We start from the raw sequence: 27,788 nt of genomic DNA on the forward strand, positions 1-27,788 counted from the left end.
ACATAAACCAGCACAACTTTTTTAGCATTGATGATTAAAGAAGTGTTTCTTAAGCAGCAAATCAGCATTTTAGAGTGATTTCTGAAGGATCCTGTGACACTGAAGACTGGAGAAATGGCTGCTGAAAAATGCAACTTTTCCACAGGAATAAAGTACATAAAAAAGTTATTTTAAATTGTAATAATATTTCACAACATGACTGATTTGTTACTGTATTTTTGATCAAACAAATGCAGCCTAGGTAAACATAAAATACTTTTAAATAATCTTATCAACCCCAACCTTTTCTTCACTAATGTACATTTTATTAGATTTTTTTTTTTGACCAGAATGGCATGCATCTCATTATTTTTATTTACATTTTATTATAATTTACAATACATCTTAGTACAGTGTCTTCCATTACAAGTTGTACTCTATGGTTGAGCAGATGATGAGAATGACTGTGTACCTGCAACAATGAGCTCTAGGTTGAATGAGTTCTGTCCCGCTCTGTTGCTGGCGATGCACGTGTAAACTCCTGCATCTCTGCTAGTGACAGGCTCGATGACCAATGAGTGAACCCCGTTCTCCCTCACAAGCATCTTGTGGGAGGAGTCTGGACGGATGGTCTGGCCATTCAGCTGCCAGATGAGGTCAGGGGTTGGCAGGCCACTTACCTATGTTTGAAAGACAAAGTCAATCAACTGTTTTCAGCAAAATCTGTTCTTTCCCACTCTTCTATAAAATGTAAATTATGGTGCAATTGCCTCTTTTAAAGGATTTGCAACCCTAATACTAGTGCTTATATCTGGTGGCTGTATGAGTGCGGTTCTCATGGGAAATCAGTCTGTGCACAATGCCTCAGCTCTTTTTCAACAACTCTCACATTCCTGAGAAACACAACACCTGCTCCACCCGAAGGTGTGTCAGCAACAGACCACCAGTCAATGCGTTTATATTGGTTTATGAATGTGTGCATGTGTTTGTGTGTTTATGCATGGGGCCGAGAGGGACTGAGATGCTCGTTTGTCCATCTGCATTTGTTGTGATGTTCCTAAGAACATTCATGACGTTTGTGAACGCACTGCTCAAGTGCCGCTCCCCTGGGTGTGCATATTCCCAGTGTGATGCTTACAATGTCCATCACCCATCTCACTACACCCAACTTGAGTGTGTTCATGACTCACATTGAAAGAACAGACTGTTTAAGTGAAAAAGCAGAGAACTTGAACTGGGAAAAAAGGCCCTTTGATTTTAGACCTCCTGAACTGCATCTAGGGACATTTGTGGCCTGGAAAGTTTGGAAAGCCTCAAAGCCAGAAGAAATAAATCGGTTCTATAAATACCATTGACATTAAGGGCGCTGTGCATGAGTGCATTATTAATCAGGGTATTTTTATAGCGTGTGAATCCCTCTATGTCACAGCGAGCCTTTATTCTGATATACACAGATCACAGCCAGACATGGGACAGAAACAGAATGTAAAACAACAACCTGAGAGAGAGAGAGAGAGAGAGAGAGAGAGAAAAGAGAGAGGGGACAGATAAAAAGATAACAGGTAGAATAAATCAGAACTGTGAGGAAAAAATTAATTAAAAACAATGAAGTAACAAGAAAAAAAGAGAGACTGAGAGAAACCAAAAGACATTTTCCACAAACAAGGACTGAAATAATTTCAAATTGAAGTTTGTTTTCCTAATGTTCACTGAAAAAGCCTTGATTGTTGATTTTCAAACTGAGTGGCTAAATATTATATGTATAGTTATAGTTCCTTGAGATAGGTAGATGGATGGACAGACAGATGACAACGTTCTAAAACAAAAATATGAAAGGGTGGTGTGGGTGTCATGAGAAACGCGGCAAATGAAGGGAAACAAAGAAAAATGGGTCAAACAAAACAGCGGAAGAGACAGAGGGAGGAACAGAGGATAGAGAGGACAGTCTTCAGAGACAGTGGTAAGCCAATGGAAACATATCGGACAGAAGGATGAAAACTCGATATGAGAAAGAGAGAGAAACCGGAGGATTATTCCAGCTTTTCACTCAAGTCCATTCATCATTTTAGAAGTGATGAAACACCAACTTCAAGGTTCCTTTTCTTCACAATGCAGAGGGAGAAAACTCTTCCCATAAATCACACAAAGGATTGTTTCCTCTAGCCTCCCAAATGCCCATGCATTTATTTACATATTTAAGGGACATTGTCATAACCCTCAAGTTTTTTGTGTGAAAATTTTGTACGAAATACTTTTTTCAACAATACTGGCAAAGAGCTGTTGGGCCGCAATGATTTCAATACTACAAATAAATAAATACTATGGAAGTAAATGTGGACCAGTAACTGTTTTCAAATTGTGTTCTTTTGGTTTCAGCAGAAGAAAGATAATGATTACAGGGTTTTCAGTTTTGGGTGAACTTTGCCTTCAAGTACCATATTTTCCAGACTATAAGTCACACTTTTTTTCATAGTTTGGCTGGTCCTGCGACTTATAGTCAGGTGCGACTTATTTATCATAATTAATTTGACATGAACCAAGAGAAACGAACTAACAGAAAACATTACCGTCTCCAGCCGCGAGAGGGCGCTCTAATGCTGCTCAGTGCTTCTGTAGTCTACACTGATAACATAGAGCGCCCTCTCGCGGCTCGGAACGGTAATGTTTTCTCTTTGTTCTTGGTTCTAAACAAATGCGACTTATTGTCCAGTGCGACTTATATATGTTTTTTCCCTCAACATGATTCCCTCAACATGTATTTTTGGACTGATGTGATTTATACTCAGGTGCGACTTATAGTCCGAAAAGTACGGTAACCATGTATTAAGTGTTATGTACAGTGAGATGTACAGTCAGCATGGTCACACATTTTGAGGCAGTGCTTGTGCGGTCACCTTGCAGTCCATGCGGCAGAGTTTACCCTCCTGCACAATAAGGTCACCGGGGGCCTGCAGAAAATGAGGGCGGAAGTGACGTTCCTGAATATTCTCATTCTCATCACCGCTGTCTCTGGACCTTGAGCGTGGTCTGGGGAAGAAAAAACGAAACGAAAAAAGTCAACTATGTTCACGTTTTCATTGTGAATAATGAAATGTAAAAATAATAATTATAATAATAAAAAACATGGTTGACTAATGTTTTTTGGTAAATAAATTATTTTGCTTCAATGAATTTAATATCAATTAACAGATGTCAAAATAATGACATTTTATACCATTTTTAAATATTCAAGAGGGTAAAGATAGGATTGGATAAAAATCACTATTTTAAGGTAAAAGGTATTATCTAACAGCACAGCAGGTGACATTTTAAAAATCATAAAAATGTGCCTGTAATATATGTATTATATTTTATTTTCTTAAATATTTTTTTAATGAAGAGCTTACTTTGTGCAGGAAATCATATCTAGTTTTTACAACTAATGATAGGTTGGCACACAGCTTTGAATTCAGAGACTATTGACACTGTCAATCAAACATAATAAAACCTCAAAGACCTGAATGGCCAGATATATTATATCTAATCCAGAGGAAACCCCACCCGTTCAAAAAGATTCATATATTCTATTCTGCACAAAAGACATCTTAACATGGTCCTTGCATCATTGTCCAGAATCCACAGTTGTTTTGTTTTTTTTTACATGGGACACACCCTCTATTAGTGCTAGTCCCACAGAGCAAACCTGATCCTGGATCTACTGTTTAGAAACAGAAACTGCTTATATACCTGCGGATGTGTCCAGGTGTGGAGCGCTGACTTCTCCCCCTTTGGTTCACAGCCTGGACCATCATCCTTCCAGTACAGCTCACTCTCCCCTAAAACAAAAAGACAGAAGACAAAGAGAGCAACATTTGAGTAAAGAAACTGACCGTTTATGCTTTTCTTAGTGATAATAAGAAGAAAGAATATTCACATGCATGACACATAACTAAGTATACATGCATTGTGCATGCATTGTGGTCAATTTTAAGATGGAGTGTATCTGAATGTGTATGAACTTCTTGATCTTCCAAAGGCTGTAGATTTTTTCTTGCTTCTGGTCAGTCACTTCCGCCTGACTACCAATGTTTATCCGTCTCCACCAAAACACTGCTCATGCTGACTAGCCACTTGAGAAAGTGTGTACTGTATATGTGTACGTGAATGTGAGAAAGAAAAAAAAAACAATCAAAAGAGATCAAACTCAGATAAAAGGTATTATATATTTTTCATAGCTAACATGTAAACACAAAATTATCACCTTATGAAATTTGGCTGTATGGCTTGTCTCCAATTTTTTGAGACATTCATGTTCTACTAACGAATGTTGTGTTGCATGTGTGAAAATACAGAGAATTGATCTTTTTGATTGCATTGTTAGCATCTGCAATTAAAACTATATAATAAACACATACACACACACACACACAAATCTCATCTCACCGCCGGGTTGCCTGCCATCACAGTGTAGTTCCCGTCATCATCTAGCGAGGCAGCCGCTGTGTGCAGGGAACATGTGCCGTCTGGATCACGACTGATACGGTAGTGTTCACTGCGCTTTGAGATCTGCTTTCCGTCTTTAAACCAGTACACCTTCAAAACACACACAGATATATACATGGTTATGCAACACTCCAGAGCTTGTACCATTGATTCTTTTTTCTCCCTCTTCTTCATCACTTCTGTTATTAAGTCTGCTGTCATCACACAGTCATTACTGTGGTCTCATGGTAAGTTAGAGAGAGACACAATGAAAGCGAGACGGCCATATATGGCTGGAATTTTAGAAGTGAAGCAGAGCAGAGCTTCTGATGAAACCAGCCCACAGATGATAAACCACCATTCCCATCATCCCAGTCACCTCTCTAACAAAACAACTAAATAACCTCTATGCTGTGAGCCACTACTGTATATCCAACAATATGCAGTATAAATAGACTCAAATAAAAATATTATAAATAAAAAAAAAACGAACTGGTGTTTAACAGCTGATAAAAGCATCACAATAATTCACAAGTGATACACACATTAAGTTCATCGGTTAATGTATCGTGAAAAGCTGTGTGTTTGTAAGAAACAAATCTATCGAGGCGTTTTACTTTAAACCATAGTCCATAATCCAGAATAACACTTGCTCCAGAGATAAAGCTCATCCCCTCTTCCCTTCTTAAATCCAGATCCATGCAACATTCTTATTAAGAACCATTTTGGACTGTTCTCACTTGTAAATTGTGCAAGATCTGTGCATATATCTCTATCCTGATTCAGAAAAGACAACTTTTTCTTTGGAGAAAGCATTATTCTAGATAGAGGAGTTGGGTTTTAGCTGGATTTTGGGTTTTGCAATCATTTACACTTAAAAAAAAAATCTTGAATTTGATGAATTTATTACAAACATGCAGCTTTCGGCTTCACAAGATGTTAATTGATTGAGTTGTGTGGATTATTGTGATGTTTTTATCAGCTGCTCAATCTGACGGCACCCATTCACTGCAGAGGATCCGTTGGTGACCAAGAAATCTAAATGTAAATTTCTTCAGATCTGTTCTAATGAAGAAACAAACGCATGCACATCTTGGATAGTCTAAGGGTAACTACATTTTCTTTTTTAAATAAGTTTTCTACCTGCTGATATTATAGTCATAAACACAAAATTATCGTTTTCATGGAAGTCATTGACAAGGATCTGATTACAAGCAACAAGAACGTAAACATGTCAAGAGAGTTAGACTGCATGGGTGATGACCTCTCACCTTTGGCTTTGGGTCTCCAATCACCTTGCAGCTAAAGGTCACAGGCATTCCTTCGAAGACTTTGTAATGCTTGAGCTTCTGATCGAAGAACGGTGCGACCTCTCCGGGACTGTCTTCATCATGCTGAACGTCATCGTCAGATTCCTCCACAGGCGAGCGCTCCAGACGGAACTCGATCTCGCTGATCAACCGCTGCTCGAAGCTGGACACTTTATACTCCTGTCACACAAACAAACACAAAGACTTGAACTTACGCCCTTCTCCTCAACTTACTAACTCATTCAATCACTCATTTTACTCATTCAGGCACACATCCTCTCATCACGGTGTCCTATAATCTATTCAGTCCTGTATCCAAGTCTTATTGCCCTTTCATCTGGTCTGTTTCTAGTCTTCTGTTTCTTTTTATTTCACTCTGCAGGCAGAAGGAACATCTGGAGAAAAGTGTGTGCTGATGACACATCACAACAGTAATTGCAGGTTTAAGACCCAGCTGCAGCAAGAAAAACACACACACACACACACACACACACACCATCATAGCTACATATGTAGACAACGAACGCACCCTCTCCATCTTGTTCTCTTGCACGTCCAGCCACATCCTCCCAAAAACACACACACATGCACATATCCTATGCAAACACACACACAGACAACCGCTATTTGCCCAAGGATGTGTGTGGAAAGCTAAGCACACTTGAAATTTATGGCACAACATTAACAGCATATCCACTTCCCACAGTTCAGAGGAAGAGAAGCATGTGCATTTTAGTGTCTCCACTCGAGGGCAGGAAATGTGTGAAGCAGACGCATGCGGTCTCTGATCAGTTAGCAATAACAAGACACATGATGTTAGGCACCCAGCACAGTTCTTTCACATTTTTATTGCTCATATGATATTGTTTGGCCATAACGGAGGCCAAATGTTTTTGTATAAGGGAAATTACTGTATTATTTTTAGACAATGCAGAAATAGTTTTACTTTTTCTTCTTACATAAAATAAATTTTAATCACATTCTATTTTGTGTCCGTTTAACCTTTTGTAAAGTATCTGTGTAATAAGTAGGGAAATGTGCAGTCAGTCACCACAAAATAAACCCCTTCATCGTCATCAGAAATTTGTTACAACAGCTAAAATACAATGAAGGATTATGTGAATGACAGATTTCATAGCGGAGATCATATATCTAACATATGTTTGAAGTCAGTAATAATTTTTCTTTTTTTTTTTTGCTGTTTTTTTTTTTTGTGTGTATTCACAGACTCAATTTATTTGATCAAAAAATAAAGTAAAACAGCAATATTCTGGACTATTATTATAATTTAAAATACAAATATTATAAAAAATATAATTTATTCCTGTGGTGGCAAAGCTGACTTTTAGGCAGCCATTACTCCTGACTTCTATGTCACATGATCCTTCAGAATTTGGTGCAAAAGAAACATTTGTTAATAGAGTTTTGGTTCAATACAAACACTGAATACACTGCTTATTTGATCAGTGAGATCGCAGTGTAAATCTCTGTATATGATGATTTACGCGGAGAGTCCAATATTAATCAATTGCTGTCAAGGACTTAATCAAAACACAAATATTCCATAAACAGAGACACAGAAGAAAACACAAGTGGATAGAGTAAACACACCATCACAAACAGTAGGGACTGGCCAAAACATGAGGGTGACCACACACGGAGGGGGTGAGATATTAAACAACTGGGGGTGGTCTCGTGAGGTAACGAAAAGGGAAATACAGCGGTGAGGCAGACTGAGAGCAGAGTGAAATACAAGGAGGACAGACAGGCCGCTGCTTGATGTTTGTAATAGACGGGAAGAGTATGAATAACCTTTTGAGGGACAGACTCTGAGTCAGCTGAGCTGCCTTCCTGTAGAGAGATCAGAAAACAGGCAGAGGGGTTGAGGATGATGTCACATCCTGCGTGGATTACACACCTATTGCACCAAAGTGCACAATCACACACATTACTGTCAATGTGTGTCGGTGTTGGGCTGCTAATCCTGCTTTTATGAACTTACCTGCTCACACACCTCCAAAATGCCTCGCTGACACGCTCTCCTTGCCAAAATGACATCACTTTACAATGTACCCGATGCATAAGCACATGCGGGAGCTCGCTGCTATTAGCCGAATTAAGATGCATTTACAAGCAAGCAGGCAAACCACAAACTACATCCAACAGCCTTGCCGTACACTGGTAGTCAGTGGGAAAAGTGTGTGGAGCCATTTGTAGTGGATGCATTTTGTTTATAACCCATGTTTTAAAAAAACAGCCAATTACAAACAATTGCTTGGTTTACTGTGACACAATGGGGGTGTTGTGTAGGTGGGTTTGTGTGTTGGGTTTATACCTGTGTGACTGGCTCCTCCTCCACCTGCTGCGTGTTAAACACTGTGGCAGCATTGTCAGCACCCAGCAGTCTGCGGGCCATCTTCTCCTCATAGGTTAACCTCTGAAAGCAAGCAGGATTAATCTGTCAGAGCCTGGGTTAGTGTGTGAGAAAACACACACACTCACAAACGCGAAAGCATTGCGATTATTTGGTGGCCTGTACAAATGAATTCAAAGCTATTAGTCGTGCTGAACACGTGGTGGGTTTTGCTATGCACTGTGGGTTGATTTACAGGATTTCTGTAGTGATTGACCATTTCAGTTGGAGGAGCTGGTGGTGGAAGATCATTTTCTCCATTTACTAGCTGTATTTTATAAAAATAAAAAGTTACACTGAATACTGAAAAATAATTTTATATATATATTTGAACTAGCATGACATTTAACATAAGATTCAGCATCAAGTGTCACTGATTCTTCTGTGTTCTCTCATCTTATGGCTTAGAGTTAGATGGACTACTTTTATGTTTGTTTTAGTACTGTCAAGTCGATTAATTGCAATTAATCGAATCCAAAATAAAAGTTTGTTTACTTAATATATGTGTGTGTACTGTGTATATTTAAATGTATCTACATGTATATATTTATGAAACACAAATATATATTATAAAAAAAAAAACGTTTTATTTTGGTGACGATTAATCGATTTTACAGCATTAGATTTTCTCTCCATTTTTGGAGATTGATCCATTCCCATCAATTTAGTAACTGTTAACTAAAAATATAAAAAAAATCATTGTAATAGCTAAAAACTGATTTTTAAAAAATGTTTAACTAAATTACAAACTAAAAATGTACTTAAAATATAAAAATAACAGCTAATTCAAAATATTAATACATGCTGTAACAGTATAAAGAGAGTTCTAAAATAACATTGGCTCACATTAATTTCCATTGTATTGCTCGGAAAAGTTTTATTTTTCTTTTGCTTTCACTCCACGTATTTTAGAACAACATGAAGGTGAGTTATGACATTATTTATTACATTTTTTGAGGGGGGTGGACTATGCCTTTAAAAGAAAATGAACGACCAAATATTCATAAACTTGTTATTGGTTAGACTACATTACATTCAAGATTGTAACATTTGTAAGGCTAGTATGGTAGTACTATTAATGTACTATAATTATTTAGTAATGCAAACATAAGACCTCTCACACACACACCTGCTGTCCATTGCTGAGTCTCTCCTCTTTGAAGCGTAGTTTTCTCTCCAGGTCTTGTATGACAGCATCTTTGGAGCCCTGGATATCTGAATCAGAGATGACGCGTTGTGTGCGGGGTGTAGACTTGCGTGGCAAAGCCCTGTTAAAACACAATCAGAAAATAACTGTATTAACTTTAAATCAACAGACAGCAGACTAAGCATTTCTCTAAGTACATAATCAGTAGCGGTTGACTTTCTAAACACAGAAACAAGTGTTAAACTGTTGCTAGTTGCTCGAGTTATATTTCCCAGTCCATAAAACCTTCCCAGATAGAGGCTAGAATGAACACATATACACAAATGAACCGAACCGCAGCTTTTAATACGAAAGTTGGCACTGACGAGAAGATAGTGGGACATATTTTTTGCATATACACTGGAAGGCAAAAATACATTTTGTTATCTGTTTGTGTGTGTTTTAAAATTCCACTGCGGTCTCTTATCTTTCCCCTCTGGCTCTGGAATGCCAGGAAGAGAGAGAGAGGCGAATGAACTAGTGGAAGATAATGAAGAAAATGGAGATGAAGAGGTGGATGATAGGAGCAGCAGCTTTGAAGACAAAAACTCTGGATGAGTGTTTTAAACTCAAGTTCAACAGAAAGACCATCTTCACTGAAGAACCCAATCATAAATTGTGAGCAACATCGTGCATCACATGTATGTTTATATGAAGGAGAGAGGGCCATAATTGTGAGATGTAACAGATTAAATACCTTTCAAATAAACAGTTTAAATAAACATTTTGTCATTGTTTACCCACCCATCTTGAATAAGACAATGTGAAACACTGTTCATTAATGAAAGTGTACTGCGACTAGAGGTTGTCTCTCCCCGTGTTATTTTAACATTATTTATAAACTATTATAGTATTTTTTAATATTCCGAATTGCTTTTATATTTTAGATTTACATTTTAGTAATTTTATTGTGTTATGTGCTTTTGATTTTATTTCAGTTTTAGTCATTTTAGTACTTAAACTACAAATTCTTAAATTACAAAAGGTAACTTTTTTATTTTAATATATTAAGTTTCAATAATAATACTGGTCTGTCAAGCTCCAAAATGACAATAAATAAGTCTTTAAAATCTCAAAATAATTTCTACCATATTCATCTAGTGCATTGTGATGCATACTGTACAATAATAAAAGTTTTTGGATCTTTTTGGAGATTAATGGTCACTGGCTGTCTCCTAGCATTTTGGATATTCTGTAAAAACACAAATTCTCCTTTTGTGTACAACAGAATAAAGAATGTCATACAGGTTTAAAACAAAAGAGTGAGCAGATTATTTTTTTGTTATCCATTTAAAAACACTCATTCTCAACTAAACCTATGTGCTTTACATTTCTGTAGGCTTGAGAAGGAGAGCAAATCTCTATAATACACAGTCCTTACCCTCACTGTTCCTCAGCTCCCATTGATCCTAGTCTCTCCATAAACATGTCATGTAAGAATGCATACAGTACATGTCTTCCATGCAGCTGGAAAGCAGGAGCTGCACTCCAAATTACTCATCAGCCCATGTGTTCACTTTATATGCCCATGATAGTGTTTTGTTGTAGCTCATGATGAAGCGCTCTGTCTTTATATAGTATAGAAAAGTCGCAAAGCAAGGAAAACAATTGTTGGGTCCAAGGTGCTACTCAAATGTGCTTTCAAATAGCTACTAGGCTCATGGCATCCCGGATACAAATATTTGAATGATTCCTAAAAGATTAATCACTGCCTGGATCTGAGATTTTTAGGTAGTAACATTTGTTTCTGTGTGTTGTTTAAGCAGATGAGTGCACACCTTCAAAAAGCATTTGGGATGTGTTTCAAACAGATGATTTCGGATACTCACACTGTGCCGTTACCCTTGGGCAGCCCCAATGCATTCACTGGTGGTGGAGGTGGTGTGGCCGGAAGCACCGACACCAGAAACCCGGCTGGGGACTGTGGAGTGGACGTGAAGGGTGAGGAGGTGTCTGAGCGAGTGGGGCTTGATGTGACAGGTGGAGGAGGCGGCGGAGGTGGAGGAGGGAAGTCCTGTGGCAAGCCACCAGGAGAGGATAGAGTGCTGGAGCTGAGAAAGGGCGGAGGGGGTGGTGGGAAAGAAGGCGAGCTGGGAGACTCCACGCTGCTTCCTTTGGACAGTGATGGCTGCTGCTGGAAGAGCGGAAGGGTGACGCGGCTGAAAGGTTTGTGGGACGGTGTGGGGGACAGCGGACTGGAGCTCGAGGAGGTCGAGGACTGCGTGCTGTATCCCATCGGTCCCCCGCTTGTTGTGGGACTCTGAGCAGCGATGAACTGCTTGGGCCGGGCGTAGTTGAAGGTGCTTGTCTGCATGGTGCTACTCTCCAGCTCCTGGAAGGAAGGAGGAGGTGGGAGAGGCGGAGACGGAGGCGGAGGCGGGACTTCCTGAGGAGGGGGAGGCTGCTGTTGCTGCTCCAGAAGGATCTGATCTTGAAGTTGCTTCAGTTGTGCCGCGTTCCTGAAAGGATGACAGTTAAACAAATGGGAGTGTTTAGCATCACTAACTATACACATTTTTACTATAATTGCACAACCTGACAAACATTGACCCGACTAATATAAAAATCTTGAGATGACGTTTGCAGAGCATGTTTGCTGCGACTAAACCTGGCTAAATATGACGGTGTACACAATTATAAAACTGATAGTTCCGGTCCTGATTACTCAATACAGCATTCCAGCCAAAACCCATGACAGAAAAAAAAATTCTTATCATATGATAAATCTGAACATGCTTAATAAAATGTGGGTTTTATGGACATTTGTATCCTTTATATATAATTTTTATTTTATAGTAGTAGTAGAGTAGGATATACATCCTTGTATATCCTGGAACAAAATTCCAATCAACCAATCAGAATTGAGATATAACCTTTAAGGAAATATCTGTTTTAGGCTTAAAATCAGGGTTAGGTGCTTATACATACTTGTTAATCAGCTATAATTTCCCACTGATTTTAGGAATAAATTATGGGTAGGATTAGGTTTAGGGGTAGGGATTTGTCTATATTTTTTACAATAATGTTGATCCAGGATCAACAAAAGATGTTGATCCAGGAACATGTCGTACTTGGCAAAATCACGGTGACTGTTACTATAAAGGAGATCTTTGAATGCACATACAAATGTGTGTGTTCAGCTGCATACAGGCAGAAGATTTCATGCCTAGTTGTTTGTGCGGTAATGCATGTCTGTGTGTATTTGTGCTGAGTTTCTGGGAAGGAAACTACAGCCCACTGTAAAGCGAGTGATATGCTATCTTGGGTAAAGTTTAAACTACACTGTCAACAGCCTGTAAACGGGATGGAAAAGGATGAGATGGAGATCTCAGTTTGTCGTGTGAATATGGGTGTGGGCTGATGATTGAGTGTTATCTGTCCAATGTTTGGCCTCATGGTTCACCCACATTTACAGCAACACTGACGTCCACGTTGTCCTTTTCTCTGCTAAACATTAGATATTTGCTTCCTACAGTCATAGTTTTCCAAAATCTGAATTCTTGTCCCTGGAAGACATGTTTTGTTCTAAACATAATTTGTATCTCTTCTTCTGCAGACTCAGCCCCACTCTCCCGCTGCCTTTTTTTTTTTTTTTTTTTGGCAACTTCTAGACACTTTCTGTGAGCCTCAACAAACAGAAAACCTAAGTCCAGAAGCTTTTCATTGACATTTTATCATTGGTCTCCTATAGGCGCGTTCAACATTTTTTCTGCTAAGAAACCTAAAACTTGAACTAAATGCGTAATTTCGTATGTGTGTGTTTCACAAGGGGATCAGAGTAGTAGGCCAGCCACACTCCAAACCCCATTTAATCTAATTAATTCCAGATGTTGACTAATGAGTCACTGTGTTTTCCCTCCTTCTCTCCATTTTTTTGGTAATGGAGGTGGAAGTCCTTCCTCCAGCCAACTGATAAATCCTCAGCGTTTGGGTCAAGAAAAAGAGAAAGGGAGCACTCAGTTTGTGTTGGTAATACTTGGCCAAGCTTTAACCTAAAACCTAGAGTGCAAGTTTCCCAAATAAAAGGATTCATTGAAGAAAAGAAGAGATTAAATTATGCAACCTTGTTTTGTTGGCACAAATGGTGTTTTGGACCACATTAAAGGCATAAATGACCACCTAAAACCTTGCCTTTTTCTCTTTTGTTCCCTGTCCATATGTTCAAGTATCCATCAAAAGAGCACTTTTACAGGAATACTTTGGCAGCTGGTGAAAGGCTCTTGGACTCAACTGCCTGTGCTGCTTTGCTTTTATTCCTTTTTTGGCTCTGTTATGAGACCCAAGCACCAGCGGCTAGACTCTCACTTCACTACCTTCTTGCTTTCTCTCCTTCCCTTTGTTTAAATCCCTTTTTCAAATTCCATAATAATGTCACCATCTTTGTTCTCTCAGTTTTAAATTGCAAGAATGTAAGAATTGCATGTCTTATCTGTCTTTTTCTCTATCCTTTTGCTTTTCTCTTCTCCTCCTCCCCCTTGAATAAAAAAGCTGCTGGATAATGGCCGGTAAAGGTCTGGCGTTTCAAGCCCCTCCAGAAATACCGCTTCGACTCTTAATATCCCACTTAATAGTTTCCAGCACTCAAAGAATATCATCATGTTCAATCACAAGCAGCCATCTTCTAAAAATAGCTCTCGCAGGTTTCTCCACTTATTGTTTCCTTTTGCATTTCTGGAATTCTTGACCAGTAAACCTGGGTTGATGAAGGAAGGTCAGCCGGTGCTGACATAATCAGATTGCCTTAAAAGGCACTGAGTCTGCAAACAGAAAATGCTACGGTACCTTCCTTCTTAAAATCATGATGATTCATAAGAGAAACCTCAGTCACCAGTATACAGACACAGATTCAACAATGTGTGCAGTGCAATTCTTGAATATTTGATGAGTTCAATAAGCAGGAGGCAAAGTGTGACATTATTTCAGCTGTTTCCAGTAATATGGCGCTTGAACAAATGTGACCGTGGATTTTTTGAAATTGAGATTTATACATCATAGGATAAATAGGCTTTCCATTGATGTATAGTTTGTTAGGATAGGACAATATTTGGCTGAGATACAGTATAACTATTGGAAAACCTGAGGCTGCAAAAAATGTTAAGAAAATCTCCTTTAAAGTAGTCCAAATTAAGTTCTTAGCAGTGCATATTACTAATCAAAAATATATTTATGGTAAGAAATGTACAAAATATCATCATGGAACATGATCTTTACTTAATATCCTAATAATTTTTGGCATAAAAAAAAAAACGATACTTTTGGCTACAGATATAACTGTGCTGGTTTTGTGGTCCAGGGTCACAAATAGTGGTGAAAAACACTACATCACAATCTTCATTTCCATCAATCAGTCAACCATGTTTTCCTAAACAAGGAATGGTTTTGTTTCAAAAACGAATCTGTCATTCTGTTTAATTTTTTTGAATGCATTATTTAATTAATTTAATTATTTAGCAGTGTTTTTATGCATTCAATTATTTTGTAGTATGCAGCTTAAAGTTTTCTGTTCAAGTATAATGGTAACACTCAAATTATTCACTCAATTAAAAACCATCAATGCATAAGCATAAGATCCGGTAAAATTATATGATAATGGTGCATTTAAAAATAAACACATCCCACCCCTTATTAAGCTTCAAAGTAGTTTAGATTTTTTTTTTTATTATACAGTGCAGCTAACTTTTTTCTTTTTTTTCAAAAGGTTAAAAGGACTCTACTGTACAGTTTCAAAGTAGATTCTCCAACAATATAAATAAATTATGGCAGGTCTACACAAGACATTGAGGCTTTTTTGGAATGGAAGGTAAGGAATGGGATCAACTGTGACTCAAACTCACATCGCCCACATGACCACAGCTTCAGCCACATTTCCAGTTGTGTTTTTCCAAGTCTACAGCCCTTCCTCAGCCGAGTCTGCTGTCAGGGTCAGTTCTGTCATAGTTTGAGTGATTTACTAACGGGAGAGTGGTGCATATGGCTCTGCATCCATATGCTGGTAGCACCCAGCACTGCTTAAATAATCACAGCCTTCTGTCAAAGGTTACATGAAGTAACCCATTCAATTTTCTGCCAAATTACAAGGTTTGTTACTAGTGGAGATGAAGCAGACCCCTCAGCTGACACAAAACACACACTCATATCCCTGCACTTACACACATTCCTGTCTAATTTAGCTACAGGTCTATAAAATGCACTTACACAAATCTAGCTCCTACTGTTTTTATGAGAACCCCAGAGAAGCACTTGACCTTGCATAAAACACACAATCGTCTGTTTTGAATCAGAGAACTGTACAGACATCATTGCTACAGAAACGGTCTATACAGAGGTTAAATTTTAAAAATGTAATTTAATAAACCTTGATTAAAGCGAAATAAACTAAAACAAGTAAAATAATAGCAGGGAGCGCTTTCTAAAATTGCAGATACTAATACCAGAATGCATGAATAAATCATGCAATATTTCAATAAAGCATATAAAACAATCTGTATGCTGACTTGTGGTAGTGTGATTTTTATCTTTTACTAAATGTGTGTTTATTATTAAAGTCTATATTGCCTATTTTATTATAATGCCTTTGTTCTTTTCTTCAGAATCCACTTCATTCAAGTTATAAAAAGCATCCACATAACATATTGTAGCACATCTTTTTTCTGTTATTATCTTCCTCCGAAGCCTGTTGCATTGTATTTGAATCACATGCATGACAGGAAGCTGTTGAGCTAGTCTTTTTTTCTCTCCTCCGCACCATAATTTAAAACCTAGAGCTGATGATGTTCACACTGCATTTAACACTACAATTTGCTGTACCATTAAAACACAAGCGTGACATGAGGTCAGAAATGCACTCATTAGCTTTGAAGTGGTGATATTTGTCAGTGGCATTTGTGTCCCCATAAAACAGTCAGAAATACCTCATAAAGTTGTGTTTACCAATGTGCCCTTTACAAAATAACGGTGAGATACGGGTCAGTGCAGATTATGGTTTAAATAGACCACTAATCAGCTTCTATCCAGACTTTTAATATCACTGCATAAAACACGGGCTGGTGTTAGTTAGTCTCACTAAACACAATGTCAGTGTATTCTTCACGCTTTTTTTTACTCTTTCATCTCCTCGCACTGTCCTACTGGAGTATCTTCTGAGTATTTCATATCTGCTTCTCTGAACATCATTTAAAATCACTGCTGAAGATTGATACAAGCATAGAAACAGATTTTCAGGCGTTTACACTCACTAAAAGTAAAAGTAACAGAAGAGTGATTTTATGGTAATAATGTGTGTCTTGCAGTCAGGTTAAGCATCTTTGTTTTGGCTCGGCGTGTGAGTGGAGTTTCTACTGTTTTTAACCAGCTGCTATCACAGGAAAAAGCTTCAAGATGACAGGAAGTTGTTGAGTTTAAATATTTGACAATTAGAGGACTCCGTGTTTACAGAGCATGTCCTGCATTGTGAGTGTGCATGTGTCTGTGCGCAAGACATGCCAACCAAAAATAGGGAATAGTAATGAGCAAAACAAGTTTCTAAACTTTATTCTGTATTATTATTATTGCATAAAATTGGACGGTCCTGTCAAATAAAAGAACATTTATCCTAAAACGGCTGACTACAACAAGAGGCCAGAACAAGCACAAATGTTTTCTGCTACTATAGTAACAAAACCTTCTTCACTGAAGAGGTGGCAATGTTCTAGAGCTGAAATGTGTTTATCCAATAGAGTACACAAACTGAGATCAAGAAACATCTGGTAAGAGACAAAGACATTACAGATAAAGGTGCAGACACACACACACACACACACAATGCAGAGCGGCACACCTGGATCCAACTGTAACCACAGCCATCATCACTGCATCATCATGCCCCTGGATTATTAGTTCTAGTTTACCAGCTGATTCAATGATGAAATATGATTGATTCAGGTGATTGATTCCATGTCAGTGTCTGAAAAATAAGTGATTCATAAAGTGACTACATTGTAATTTAGCAAACTGGCAGTCAATGAGACAGCTGCACAATGGATGGATGGACGTCTGAGACACACAGACTGAAACATCCTCCCATTGTCATTTTTTTTAGTCTATGATAACTAAATGAGACTCAACGTTTCAAACTTTCACTCTTTAAATGCACTTTTTTACAGATTAACATCTGAATTATAACCACACCCAAACACTGTCGGCTAAGTGACTTCAGCTTTCTTTTATAGTTCCACTGTGATCCAAATACACCCTATATACCATCACGCTAACCAATCAAACAGCAACAGATCTTGTCCTTTTTAACTCCAATTTACAGTCCAGCCCTACAATGTCCCAGAGTTTTGAGTTCTTAGATTGCAACAAGACTCATGTGTCAGCATGAAAAAGTATCTCTGTCAATTGCGGGACTAGTGTCTCTTTTATTCCCTGCAGCATGCGCACACATACACACACACACACACACACACAAAACACCCTTTGATAAACAGATTATTCATCAAACAGCACAGAAACTGAGAGCAAGATACTGCATCTGATCCTCCCATTACATCTGAACGTAATAGCAGTGCTGTCACTCACACAACCAAACTGGACACACATTCTCTCGCCACTAATATGCATAAAATCATCTGGATTCTTGCCATGTTACACTGAACTAAACTTCCAGAAATCTTACCTACAGTAATTTTGGTCCTTAGCTTTTCAAGAGGTTAACAGAGTAAATAGAGTGGACAGCATATGTGCGCGCACACACACACACACACACACACACACACACAAAAGGTCTGGAAACGCAAGTTTTCAAGTCCTTTCTCAGATTACATTTGAATTGGTTGAGCGTGTTCCTGCTTTAGGAGCAGTTTGACCCAGATCTGATCTCACAATGCGGCTCCCACCCAACCTAAGCGGCTCTACACTCCCTACCAGACTCCTAGAGGAAATGTCCAACTTTCCATAAAGACATCAGGCCAAAATAAAAAAAGGCTCTTTCTCTTCTCCAGCTCCCACATTCTCACTTTCATGCTTTCTCTTTCCTCCTCCTCTCTTTTCTATTCCATAATTTCACCTTCTTGCATTCTCCAAATCTCAGACTTCGTCTCTCTTTTTTGGTCTGTCAGCTCTCCATCTATTCAACTCTGTCTCCATCCCTCCTGTCCACCCATAGTCTGTTCTATAACCTGAAAATTACAAGACTGGAAAGCACTTTCTCAAACTGGCAAGCTCTAATCTGATTGGCTGACATGATCCACACAGGGTTTTTTGTCAGTCCGCCTGAAACAAAGTCGTGTTTACAAGATATTGAGATGATACAAAAAAATGCTTTTGAGGAAATAATCACTGGATTTGCCAAAGTTTTCGAGAATATGCTTTAATGACTAAAAACGTTTCATTTTAATAAATGATAAAAGGAAATTTAGGCATCACATAGTTTACTTTTAACATTGTTAACCATTAGTATTTTTAAAGATTAGCTTTATGTGATTTTTAGATGGTGACAGGGTAATATTTACACTACCGGTCAAAGGTTTGGGGTCAGCAAGATGTTTTTGAAAGACCTTTATAATGCATACTAAAGGCTGCATTTATCTGATCAAACATACAGTAAAAATTTGTACAATTTGAAACAACTGTTATCTATTTTAATATATCTTAAAATGTAACTTATTTCTGTAATGGCAAAGCTGAATTCTCAGCAGCCATTACTTTAGTCATCAGTGTCACATGATCCTTATTATAACCAATTAGGGATGCACAATTAATCAAATGTATTCGCGATTACAATTACAGATGCCATAATTAGGTAATCGTTCAAAGTGGCAATTAATCAAAATCCAAAAGTTCAAAGTCCACTTAGTTCGATGTTTGTCATAATCATGCAGCCCTATTACAAATACAGAAAACAGTTTTAATTAATATCTTCGTGAAAAAAGTGTGAAAACAGCGTTTATTTAAAAAAACATTTTTAACGTTATGCATTTTTTATATACTGTTAATTTGGTAAATTAAATGCATCCTCACTCATTAAAAATATGAATATATTTTAAAATATCTTGCCCATCCCAAACTTTTGATTTATAGTTTATTATACATATAAATACACATAAATACATATGTTGTTATAACCAAATGGATGGATGGATGGATGGATGGATGGATGGATGGATGGATGGATAGAAATATATTGGGCATTCCGAATTTGTTTCCTACCCATTTAATCTATTTAATAAGGTGAGTTTTAAAACTACTTTGAAAAGCATGAATGAAAGCTTCAGTCGTTGCAGTTACAGTAAAAGTTAAAGCGCTTCATTTTCAGCCCCATTCACTGTTGTTTCATTCTCTTCCACTCTATTTATCTTTAGTCGCAAAGTCTTGACCTGCACAATCCATTATTCTCTTTTGCTTCCACCATCTCTTTCTCAGACCCTCCCCCATCTTTTTCTCTCTAATTGCATGCACACACAGCACATAAAACAGAACCAGACTGTTTTCTTTTCACATAGAATGTCTCACTGCATCCCTCCTGCTCTTGCTCGCTCGCTCTCTAACTCTCTCTCTTTCTCTCTCTCTCACAAAGTGTGTATATATCTGTATGTCTGGATTGTAGGAATGTGAGCCGAAGACATTCCTCTCCAGATTGGCCGAAAAGACATCACCCATCACCATCAAATGGGATTACCAGCAGGGAAAGTGAGAGAGAGAGAAGGGAGGGGAGCGAGCAGAAGGGAAATAAGCCCTAAACAAGGCACACTGGGCAACGAAGAGAGGTAGAGTCCAAACCAGTCTCTGCTGGCAATAAAAGGGTTAGTACAATGGACTTTATGAACCAAAACTCCACTAAGCAAACCATAATTTAATGGTGTTACTGCTGACTTGAGTGTAGTGCCAACCCATACACACATTAAAGTGCTAAACATTTAACTGTTTAAACTTGGAATGCAAGTGCAAAAGACAAAGCCACTTAAATAACATCTTTTCCAGATTTTGGAGTCTTTGAGTTTGAATAACCTACTTTTCTTGCCAAATCCCTGTGCTGAAAAACAGTATTTTCACTGAGCAGAGCATTTCGGATTTCTTTTCTGTACCTTTTTTAATGTTTTCTTTTCTTTTTTTCTATTCTTCTATTCTTTGTATTCTTGTAAGACTTTGTTTGTCTTTATCTTTATCCTATCAGATATACATCCTCTAGTTTTTATTCTCATATATATATATAGACGTCACATCAATAGATTAGATTGAGCTCTCTCTCTCTCTCTCTCTCTCTCTCTCTCTCTCTCTCTCTCTCTCTCTCTCTCTCTCTATTCTTTTGTTATTGTTAACTTTTTCCCAATTAAATTATGTTGCAAGTAAAACATTCTGCCCTAAATATTAAATAAAAAGGTCTCCACAATAAAACTTAAGCACAAAAAAGTAAATAAACAGAGAGAAAAAATTCCATAACTAACCATTAAGTGTTAAATGGTTACATGTTCTCTCACATAGGCTATATCAGATTTGCATCAATAAACAGAAACAAGTTACTTATTCATTAAATGACCTACATTCAGTCATGAAAGTTACTCTAAATATAGAAGAAAAGTTTGTACCTTATTTTTCACCTTGTTAAAGTTATTCCCGTCGCTAGTAGGAAATCCCTTACAGGTGTGTGTGAGAGTGTGTATGAGGACTGCGGCGCTCACTCAGCTCCTCTTGTCTTTATATTGAACGCGCAGACACGCGCTGAGTGACGCTGTGTCTCGCTGTAGCTCTCAGCTCTGACTCACCGACGGCAGTCTGTGTGCTAGACTGACACAATAAAAGTCCGGCTACTCAAGAACTTACACAATAAAAGTCCCGTTGCCTAACGTTAAGCTCAGCTATAAAATGCAAAAAAAATAATACTGTGTATAATATTCTTTTTATTATTTTATTATTATTTTATTATCCTTTAACATTTGTCAACACAACTAAATTATGGGACGTTTTAGTGTTGAGAGATATTAATCAAAATTGCAAAAAAAAAAAAATAACGCATATTTTTTTGAAAAAGAAGAATGAATAAAATTGAAAACAAATGTAAATACAAGAAATGTGTGGATGTTATATGAAATAAATAGAACTTTTTATGTCCTGTAAATCTATGATATTTTTACACACAGAGGTTCTACAGTCACTTTAGGAGGGGGTGTTAATGTATACATCTTATTTAATCAGAAGATTTACAGACAGGCAGACATCTGTATAAAACCAGCTATAAAAAAACTGAACAAACTATTAATGCCACAGTGTAACACATTATATTAAAATAAATCTAGATTATTTAATATAAAACATCCAAAAAAGCAACATTTAAGCCACTTACATCACTCCTAATCCATGTGCTTGCCTTGTGTTATTTCTCCACTGTTTAAACCTTCAAATCTAAACCTTAGATAACATCTCGCTCTTGGAAATTATATGAGTTTGTTTTAAAACATCCTCTAAAGCATGTAAACTGGACACGCACACAATTGAAAGACTAAAAGTAAATATTTCATAATTTCATGTTATTTTTGTAACAAAGTTAGAGTAAAGAACAAAAACACTGTCTAAACCTTGTAATTATTGTTGTTATTTTTTAATCCTTGATCATCTTCAAGTCTTACTTTCTCCCATCAGTCATTCATTTTGTTTGAATTTCAAAAGATTGTTTTAATCTAAGACTGTTTATTCAGATAAATCTGTATATCTTGCACTGCAGACACAGATTACTGACAATTCTTGGATAATTTCTACATCTGCAGTAGATAAAATGTTCTGGAACTCTTTATCCCCACAGTTCATTTTCTGTTCTTGACAATTGTGTTCTGCTGTGTTTTGTGTGTATATGTGAACACATTTTAGACTAATGGGAGTATGGGTGCAGTTATCATTTCTCTTTGGATGTGTAATGTCTATTTTAAGTAGTGCTCTGTCTTCTTCTGTGTTCCTCTCCTGGCCTGCGTGTGTGCTTGTGTCGGGGTGCAGATGAGTCGCCCCCATGACTCGCTCCTACGGCTGGCAGAGAGGATCAGTCTGTTTAACGCTCATGCTAATTCTCAGGAACGACTAATAACAGCCAGTAAACAGCGAGTCGATATCTGCTGGTGTCAATCACTTCAATAACTTTTACTCTAAAAGCCTAATACTGTACATTCATAACCAACCCATTTTGGTGCTTATTAATAAAAAAATAAAAATACTGAGACATTTCTCAAAATATATTTTATGCTCCACAAAAGAAAACGTCAAACAGGCTTAAAAGACTTGAGGTTGAGTACATTAATTTTATTCAAATGAATTTTTGAATTTAGGGAACTATCCCTTTAAGTAATTTTCATCTGACAAAAATTACACACTAACCCCATAAGCAAACAATGCAATTCCCAGAGTAAAAGAGACTGTGAGAATGTGTCACAGATATTGTGTGTCTCTCATCCACAGCTATCTTTATGTCTAATATGACAAACATCTCTGTCCGCTGTCCAGACATAAAGACCTTTAGGCTCTTGACCAGACCATCTGTTAAGACTTGCACTTTCCTTCCTGTCAACACACAAGTGCCCCGCTCTCTCATTACAACTTGCTCCCCATTCTCATACAAGGAATAGTTTATCCACAAATGAAAATAACACCATCTTTTTTGTTTTGCAAAAAGTCAGTCATATAGTTTTGAAATGACATGGGGGTGATTAAATGGATTTTCTTTTTTTGGGTGAACTATTCCTAACTAAATCTATTCTGTTTTACATCAAACATCTATAAATATAGTCTTTTTATCTGTGAATGTGAACTCCCTCTTCCTAATTTCTAAATGACTCATTTTAAACCACTTTTGCTTCTCTCTTTCACTTTTTCTCTCTTTCTCCACTCTTCCAGTAAAATGGACTGTTCTGGACTCTCTCTTCCATATTTGGAAAGCTGCTCTATTCCCAGTGGGTCACTTTAACACCAGTATCCAATACCAGCCAATCCCGCATCCCCCCGTCTCCTTATAAGGACTGCACATAGTCAATAGTGTTTGTCTTCACTCTGGACTTCTTGGCCACACTGTGCTGCTCAATCATTCTAAAGTAAACTGACTGAATTGGTCAAAAACAAAGCTCATGTTTTTGCTCTGCAAGTTCACTGTGATAAATTTGTTAGCCCTTTTCATGCTGGGGTAATCAAAATGTGTATTTTATATTATAAGCACATTTAAGAAATGGACACTTTAGTTTTGAAAGGACGTATTTAATTAAATAAAAATCAGCATATTAGAATGATTTCTGAAGAATCATGGGACACTGAAGACTGGAGTAATGATGCTGGAAAAACAAAATTCAGAATTATTTAAATGTACTTTAAATATACGAAATAAAGTGAATTAATAAACTAATAAATTAATAATATTACAGTATTGAATTGTATTTTCTATCAAATAAATGCAGCCTTAATGGATATTAAGAGACTTCTTTCTAAAACATTTAAAAATCTTACGACCTCAAACTTTTGAACGGTATTACTTTCAGGCTACTTACCAATGACCTACCTTGCCAATTAGCAATTATCTACAGTATTTTTATGAGCCTCAATTGTATCATATAGAAATCAACACAAAATAAAAGTCACAGTCCACAGTGGAAACTCTGGGTTCATTTCTAAAAATGAGGCTCACAAGTCTAAGAAAAGCCTATTTGTGCATTTTAGGAAAGGGATAGGAAAATGTTCTTGGAGAAAGCATCTCAATATGCTTGTTTTCTTTTGGATGTGCCTCTAAACCACACGCAACGCCTGTGCAAGCAAATGATTGTTAATACACCATTTGGGTTTTTACGAGCAACACCTCATAAACAAATCAGCTTTGAGAAACAGCGCTGAGTCACAGGCCAGAAATGCAACCAGCTGACCAGCATTCAGCAGATTTAACAGTAAAGCTGGGCAGAACAGTATGGTTTTAACAGTACACCGTGACCTCAGCTTTATCTGTGTCCACTACCTGAAAAACTGACTGGAGAACCTGACTGAAATGGTGAAATACGGAGCAACTGCCATTGCGATTTTTCAGGCTATGAGACCTCCTTCACTGGAACTAAGTTGATCAGAATAAAACAGACACACTGCCGCAATAACCACATCAGCACTGTAAAATCAAGCACGACATCTGAAAGTAAAAAACCCATTCGTTCGAGAGAAAGCTGGTGTGGTTGCGGTCTAGAATAAGAGAGCTCACTGAAATGTAACCAGACTGTTTGAGGACGGCCTCAGTTTGCTGCAGTTGTCTCTAGTGTCCATGACAACAACCCCACTGCGGCTCGTGGAGGTTTGTGGCAGGCGGTGCGGTATGGCAGCAACGCACTCGGCATGAAGACAGCAATACAAGCACTTCAGTCAGGATTAAAGACTTCCTTTCTCATCTGTTATTCTCTCTGTCTTGCTCTTTATCTCTGTCTCTCTTTCTCTCTTCTACTTTTGCCACCATGGCGAGCCACTAATCCAGAATAAACAAAAATCCTTACAGTTTCGGCGAGTGATCGTTTAAATATAAACACATAATGAATAAGGAGGTAAAATATTGCATCATTTACTTCAAAGAGACTTCCTAGGAGACATTGTGCATCTGTCTGGCTCACAGACATCTGATGAATGACCTCTGAGCCAATATAGTGCATTTATACATCACAGGCTGGTCCTTTTGTCAAGGGAAGGGAAGGGAAGGATTATTGTCTGTCTGGCTGACTGACTTTGGTCTGGCTCAGATAGAAAACAACACATTTTACTTCCTGGAAGAATGTGCAAGGGTCTGTTGTACCCCTCACCTCACTCTTTATTCATCTCTAAAACACTGATTCAGAAAATAAAGTTAGTGGATAATGATTCAATGTCGGAGCAACTGTTTCATCTCAGATCTCTTGAGAGTAACATACTTTACATTTCTCAAATCTGAAAACCAAAAGAGTTATTATTTATAGTGACTGTGTATAGCAAAAGCATTGTGCTGTTTGGGCTATTAAATTCAGCAGTAATTTAATTACATTTATCATTAAACAATCAATAGTTTAAAAATGATTTTAAATATATATATATGTTTGTTTTATACACTACAATTCAAAAATTAATGGTTGGGTAAAATTTTTCCATTTTTAATAAAAAGAAAATACAGTAAAAACAGCAACTTTATGAAATATTATTGCAATTTAAAACACATTAGAATAGAAAACTGTTATTATAAAATGTAATTTATTCTTGTGACGGCAAAGTTGAATTGTCAGCTGCCATTTCTCCAGTCTTTAGTATCACATTATCCTTCAAAAATGAATATGCTGATTTGGTGCTTCAGTAACATCTCTCATTATAATCATCAAAACTGCTTAATATTATAAAGTAATTTTTCATAATTTTTTTTTTTTTCAGGAGTCCTTGATGAATAGAAATGAATAGAACATTTATTATATTTTTTTAAGCAATGTAAAAGTGTCTTTCCTGAACGAAAGCATTAATTTATTTGAATTATATATATATATATATATATATATATATATATATATATATATATATATATATATATATATATATATATATATATATATATATAAAGAGTCCCCTTGCACATTAACCAACTTTTTTCTTCAGTCATGTCTCATCTCGTCTAGTGGTATATTGTGAGGGGTGGTATCACATAACTGATGCTGATGCCAAGAAAAGAATCCAAAACCAAATAGACAGTACATTTACAAAAACATATCCTGTGTTCTCATGAAGGAAGAATTAATTTGATCCACTGAAAAAAAATAAGATTTTTTCAAAGGCTCTCACACTGACACAAACCTACAGCACACATATATTACAATCCAGCTTTAATTCAAAGGGGCTTTGTGAAATGTCTCACTATGATAGCACACACATTCATCAAGCTGTACAGATGATATCAGACACCACTTGCTGAGTATCTCTAATTCCTCATATGCACAATAATGCATACTGAAAAAGTACATATGTGATAGCACGTATACCCTAGAGCATAATGCAGACAGTCTTCTCACTTTCTTCTCTCTGTTTCTTTACAAGCTCCAGGTGTTATCATTTCAGTGTGGTATGGACTTTACACACTGTGAAGCATGTTCTCATAAAACCCCTGTGATTTCAGCCCACCAAGCTCGTAAATCAGAGGTGCACATAACCATCTCTCGCTTGCACAGATGCTCCTCTGAAAAGAAAACCTCGGCTGTAACAGGGATTTAGTTGTTCAGATAAATGTCACAAATTAAGTAATGTTCCTTCATTATAAGCTTAATTTTTATATGCCATATTTGCCTCAAAATTGACCCACAAAGCCTTTCTTCTGGGTTGACTGCAGGTTGACGCCCACCAAACACCCTGTTCGTTCACACCTTCCTCTGTTTCTTTCTATCTCTCAGTCCCTTCCTGTGCTGAAGGACATTGGGCCCTGTCTACATCACAAGGGCCCTCCTGCTGTCACCAAAGTCTGCCAAAACACACTGCGCAGTTTCCTGTATGGCGTGTATTGCCGCACGGTGTAGCGTCAGAGGCATGGAGAGCGAAACAAGGGATCAAGTGTGAAAAGATTTGAACATTTTAATCAAACTACACAGTGCAAAGGCGTTAAACGATGAAGGATGTTCACTCAACACTTGGTTAGAACAATGAACAAGCACCAACCAAATTCCCCACCAACATAAATAAGTTCAGAAAAGTTTTATGAACGTCAGCTGAGTTGGTTTCTTTCAGTGAGTCTTTCATTTAGTTTGGTACTGAATGTCTTAAAATTATTACATTTGGGTGAAAGTTCACTTTTTAGTAGATTTCTCCAGATCTTCAAATTATGGCAATTTAAGGATGGTTCAACCAAAATGAAAATTCTTTCGTCATATACTAGACCTGTTTGACTTTGTTTCTTCTGTGGAACACAAAATAATCTTTTTTTTCTATTTGCAGTTCCAACAAATGTAGACTGGAGCTTTCCAGTTTCAAAAACATTCAACTTTTGTGCTATATTATAAATCTTTAAAAATCATACATTAAGTTAATATGACAAACAGACTGAATATAAAACATTATTCACTGATTCACAGTTAGTGAACTGACCTTGAAAACTGTCTCCGTCCGATGCTCCTAAATTATTAACTCTTTGTGAATTCAATATTTTTACTTAATTCATTTTCAGTAAGTAACAGTTTTTGGTCTGTTCATCACACAAAAATATAATATGACTTCATAAGACTCCTAATATAGAGGACAAGTCATGTTTTATGATACCTTCATGATGCTTTTTTTGTCAGTTTGGAGCTTGACCCCAGTCCTCATTCATTATATAAAAAAAATGTGAAAAAAATGTTGACGGAAGAAATTAAGTCAGTTTGGAGTGACATGAGGGTGAGGAAACTATGATAAACCTTTTATTTTGGGGTAAAATGTTTAAGACTAGATATTTAAAAGGAAGGAAATGCTAAGAAAAGACAAACAT

The 27,788-nt window shown here is 37.2% G+C and overlaps 1 protein-coding gene across 8 annotated transcripts in view; it reads right to left on the reverse strand.

The window, feature by feature from the left end:
* Positions 1-27,788, reverse strand: part of LOC127983808 (palladin) — a 78,710-nt gene that overhangs the window by 4,378 nt on the left and 46,544 nt on the right. For 3 of the 8 annotated variants that reach the window (XM_052586154.1, XM_052586153.1, XM_052586158.1), the window contains 9 exons: positions 11,179-11,808; positions 9,293-9,431; positions 8,086-8,187; positions 7,563-7,601; positions 5,712-5,930; positions 4,402-4,551; positions 3,706-3,794; positions 2,874-3,006; positions 452-659 (listed from right to left, as the gene is read on the reverse strand). In XM_052586154.1, the coding sequence (XP_052442114.1) occupies positions 452-659; positions 2,874-3,006; positions 3,706-3,794; positions 4,402-4,551; positions 5,712-5,930; positions 7,563-7,601; positions 8,086-8,187; positions 9,293-9,431; positions 11,179-11,808 (1,709 nt within the window). Of the gene's footprint in view, positions 1-451; positions 660-2,873; positions 3,007-3,705; positions 3,795-4,401; positions 4,552-5,711; positions 5,931-7,562; positions 7,602-8,085; positions 8,188-9,292; positions 9,432-11,178; positions 11,809-20,913; positions 21,091-27,788 lie in introns of those variants that run through there. The other 5 variants (XM_052586155.1, XM_052586156.1, XM_052586160.1 and 2 more) reach the window with 4 other exon arrangements.

The sequence above is a fragment of the Carassius gibelio genome, chromosome B20, assembly GCF_023724105.1.
Source record: "Carassius gibelio isolate Cgi1373 ecotype wild population from Czech Republic chromosome B20, carGib1.2-hapl.c, whole genome shotgun sequence".
Lineage (NCBI taxonomy): Eukaryota > Metazoa > Chordata > Actinopteri > Cypriniformes > Cyprinidae > Carassius > Carassius gibelio.